At 37.7% G+C, this 3,553-nt stretch overlaps 1 protein-coding gene across 1 annotated transcript; it reads right to left on the bottom strand.

The window, feature by feature from the left end:
• Window positions 1–713: 713 nt before the first annotated feature.
• LOC141840623 (photosystem I chlorophyll a/b-binding protein 6, chloroplastic) lies at window positions 714–2,503 on the bottom strand. Its single transcript, XM_074728662.1, has 5 exons — window positions 2,361–2,503; window positions 2,129–2,290; window positions 2,020–2,057; window positions 1,431–1,945; window positions 714–984 (listed from the first exon to the last, which is right to left on the bottom strand). The coding sequence occupies exons 1-5, from the start codon at window positions 2,483–2,485 to the stop codon at window positions 967–969; spliced, it is 858 nt and encodes a 285-aa protein (XP_074584763.1). The 5' UTR covers window positions 2,486–2,503; the 3' UTR covers window positions 714–966.
• Between the last annotated feature and the right edge of the window lie 1,050 nt (window positions 2,504–3,553).

Genomic DNA, 3,553 nt, shown 5'->3' on the forward strand with positions numbered 1-3,553 from the left:
TATCTGAATTTTGATAACCAAAACTGTGATTGATGAGGATGCAATTGTGGAAGTTTTTACCAAGCCCTTCAAAAATATCATCGGTTCGGAAACTTAAAACTTGTTTAAGGTTGACTATGGTAAGCTGTACAAGGAGGATACTTCTTTAGAAGAAATAGCCAGTCCCTTTACACTTCCATAAATTGAGGCTACGCTAGGGAAGTTAGGCAAAATTAAGACTCCTGTTTCAAATGAATATATCACTGAATTCCTCACCTCAGCATGGCTCACCACCAACTAAATTATGTTTTTATTGTTTGGATTCCTAAATCGGTTGTTTAGGTTAATGGCAAAAGTTGGTGCTTGATTCAAATACGCAAAAGATTTGAGGCAAGCTAACCCAATCTTTCCCTTCTAATTCATCATTTTTACTAACCTACCTACTTGAGTTTTATGTAGTTAATGAAATTGTTGCTCTATGCTCATGAAATATGTTGATAACAACCCCTTTGTAAAGGCTACTTCCAAGGACTCCCACATTGGCTAGTTGGACTTCCATTATCAGACCTAAATACAATGGAAGTTTGGGCTTCTAAAATCTTGAGCCTTGTGGTTTTTCTCTCTTATGTATCTAGTGGTGGAAAAACTCCGAGAGACACGTATTTACTAAATGATGCTCAACCTGATGTGGCTAAGGCATTGGTACAAGTTCAATATATGTGCATCAAGTTTTGTTTTGATTTTCTGTATTCTATATTTATAGACAATCCTTTGAACATGAATAAATGTTGGATATGAAGGAGCAAAAGTATGACTATGCTTCACATGTTTAGTATTATATCAAGAGATCAATCAGCTCATGCAAATAATTCCAAGGAAATCTCACCGGCACTTTCTATACGCGCTCCAATATATCATCTAGAATCCAACCCTTTTTCCCCCTCAGGAGATCAAGTATCCAGTCACTGAATTGCCCATAAAAGGATGTCAAGGAGATGTGAATGCCTGCACACACAAGATAAAATGGTGAGAATTGAGCAGTCATTTTCGAAGAAAATATAAATGTTTTCCTCAAACATAGATGGATGTTGCAACTGTGAGGACCAAGAGAAAGAATTCAACAAGAAATAAGTTGCATAAGCATACTTTCATAGATAGAATCCCTAGATTGGACTTCAAAAGGTATGTGTTAGGTGCTGAATTCAGTGACATATGGCTCAATGGTATGCAATTGTGTGTTTCTTGCCTATTTAGCAGGATGAATGGCATTAAGTGGTAGATGAAGAATTCAACAAGAAATAAGTTGCATAAGCATACTTTCATAGATAGAATCCCTAGATTGGACTCCAAAAGGTATGTGTTAGGTGCTGAATTCAGTGACATATGGCTCAATGGTATGCAATTGTGTGTTTCTTGCCTATTTAGCAGGATGAATGGCATTAATGAGTTACCGAGAAGATGTTGCAATGGCCAGGATCAGCAATGTGAGCCATGAGATTGTCCAGGGGTCCTTCCCCAGTATAAATGGCTTGGAACCAGAAGCCCATGAAAGCCAGCATAGCCAGTCTGCCATTCTTAATTTCCTTAGTCCTCAGCACCATCACCGGCTCCGGCGACCCACGCCCCCACATCATAAAATCAAACCAAATTCCACCAGGATAGCCCACGTCAGGCTTCGGATTCTTCCGGTTAGGGTACTTGGGTTCGATGTCGACACAGCCAGGATTGAGGTAGTCAGCCCACCTTCTCCCCTCTGCCCACCCCATCAGAACCATTTGGACTCCAAACAATGTCCACGGATCAGCAAAGTACTGCTGAGCCCCAGCATCATACCACGAGAAGTTATCGATAAACCCCAGCTTCTCGAGGCTCTCGGGGACGAGAATGCCGGCCACAGCCAGCATTGCCCACCTACTGTGCATCAGTTCAGCCTGAGCAAACCACCGGAGCAGTTCAGGGTCCGATCCTGCAAATTTTGAAGACACTCCTAAGTAACTGAGGCATTTCATCAAACATAATCTCTGTCGAGGGCTTGCTTACCCAGTCCGAGAGGATCAAAGCCGAAGTCCCCTGGCAGACTGCAACAATTCAACATGTAAATCATGATCAGTGTTCCTAACGCTATAAGGTTGAAGCAGTTGGAGGGTACCTGCCATCGAGCCACTCAGGCGGCGAGCTCCCAGGGAACCATAGAGGTCTATCCGGGGGCAGAGGCTGGCAGACACTGGACACTCCTTTAGTGGCTCGCAGACGAGTAGGCGGCCTTGAATTGCTGCTATTCGACCCTGATGCGCCGTGGGGAAGCTCTACCCTGCCATTGATCATGTAAAGCAAGCGAGGAATGAGAGTAAACAAGGGGAGGATGAAGTGGTGCTCGGAACCTGGGCTTGGGATTGCAGAGAGCGAAGGAAGAAATTGGCAGTGCCATGGATAAGCGAGACTCAACACTCGTGCACTTTCTTTCGAGTGCCATGGGAGCTTGGGGCTGAGCTTTATCGAGGCCCATGGTGATATGGGTATGGCATGGCAGGACATGGCTTCGCTGAGTGAGAAGCCAATGACCGGTTGACGCGTGTTTTTAAAAAAAGGGGCTGAGAGATAGGGTGACATAATTTTAGCCCAATTTATTTTTTAATACTTTAAATTTTTTGAATAGTAGAATTAGTTCGTCCTATTTAATAATTTAAATAGAATAGATCAAAATTTATTAATTCATTTAAATATAAAATTTACAAATTAATATACATGGATGGTGAGTTCAAATGGGCGATTCATGACAGACTAACTTATCTAACTTACAATCCAAATTTAAATATTTTAATTTTTAATAGGTTTGTGAGCTAACAAACGTTTAACCTGCAACATATTTTGGATTGAGGATTTATTAGCTATTAAGATGATAAACCACCTATTAAATGATAAATTTTTAATGGATTAACATATTCTGTTATGCCTCAACCCATCTGATAACTCTAATTTTTTCGATGAATTAAGAAATTAAAAATGGATAAGCAGATAAGATATTAAATTTATATTTAAAATTATCAAGCTGAACTTAAACATATTTAATAATTTTTTAAATTGAATATATAATATTTAACTTAATTGTTCAAACTGAACTAAATTTTAATATTGTATATGTTAAAAACCAAACTCAATTAACTTTGATGCCTCAAGAGTGGGCTTATTTGTTGTTTTGAGTGTTGTTAGCGTCTTTTTTTTTTTAGCTGAAGCAAGGGAGTTTTCTGGTTATGAATGTGAATCCTTGTTTGTTAGATGTTCCATTTTATTTTAACTTCCTTTAATAATTTATAATATTATTTAATTATTTAAATTATCTAAATCCTATCAAATTTTGTATTATTTTAATCTATTTTCATTTAATGTAATACTTAAATTAAATTGGAGTAGATGTAAACTAATTTCTTCTTTATATTTCTTATATTTGATCTTCTAGTTATATTTTTCAACACATGACTTTGCTTATAGATCATTTAATTTTTATAAAATTAAATAATAACTTTATATTGATTTTAAAGTAAATAAAGCATAAATTATAACGCAAAAATCAAAA

This window comes from Curcuma longa, chromosome 11 (genome assembly GCF_044706935.1).
Source record: "Curcuma longa cultivar G26 ecotype Majalengka, Jawa Barat chromosome 11, ITB_CL_G26_1.1, whole genome shotgun sequence".
Classification (NCBI taxonomy): Eukaryota; Viridiplantae; Streptophyta; class Magnoliopsida; order Zingiberales; family Zingiberaceae; genus Curcuma; species Curcuma longa.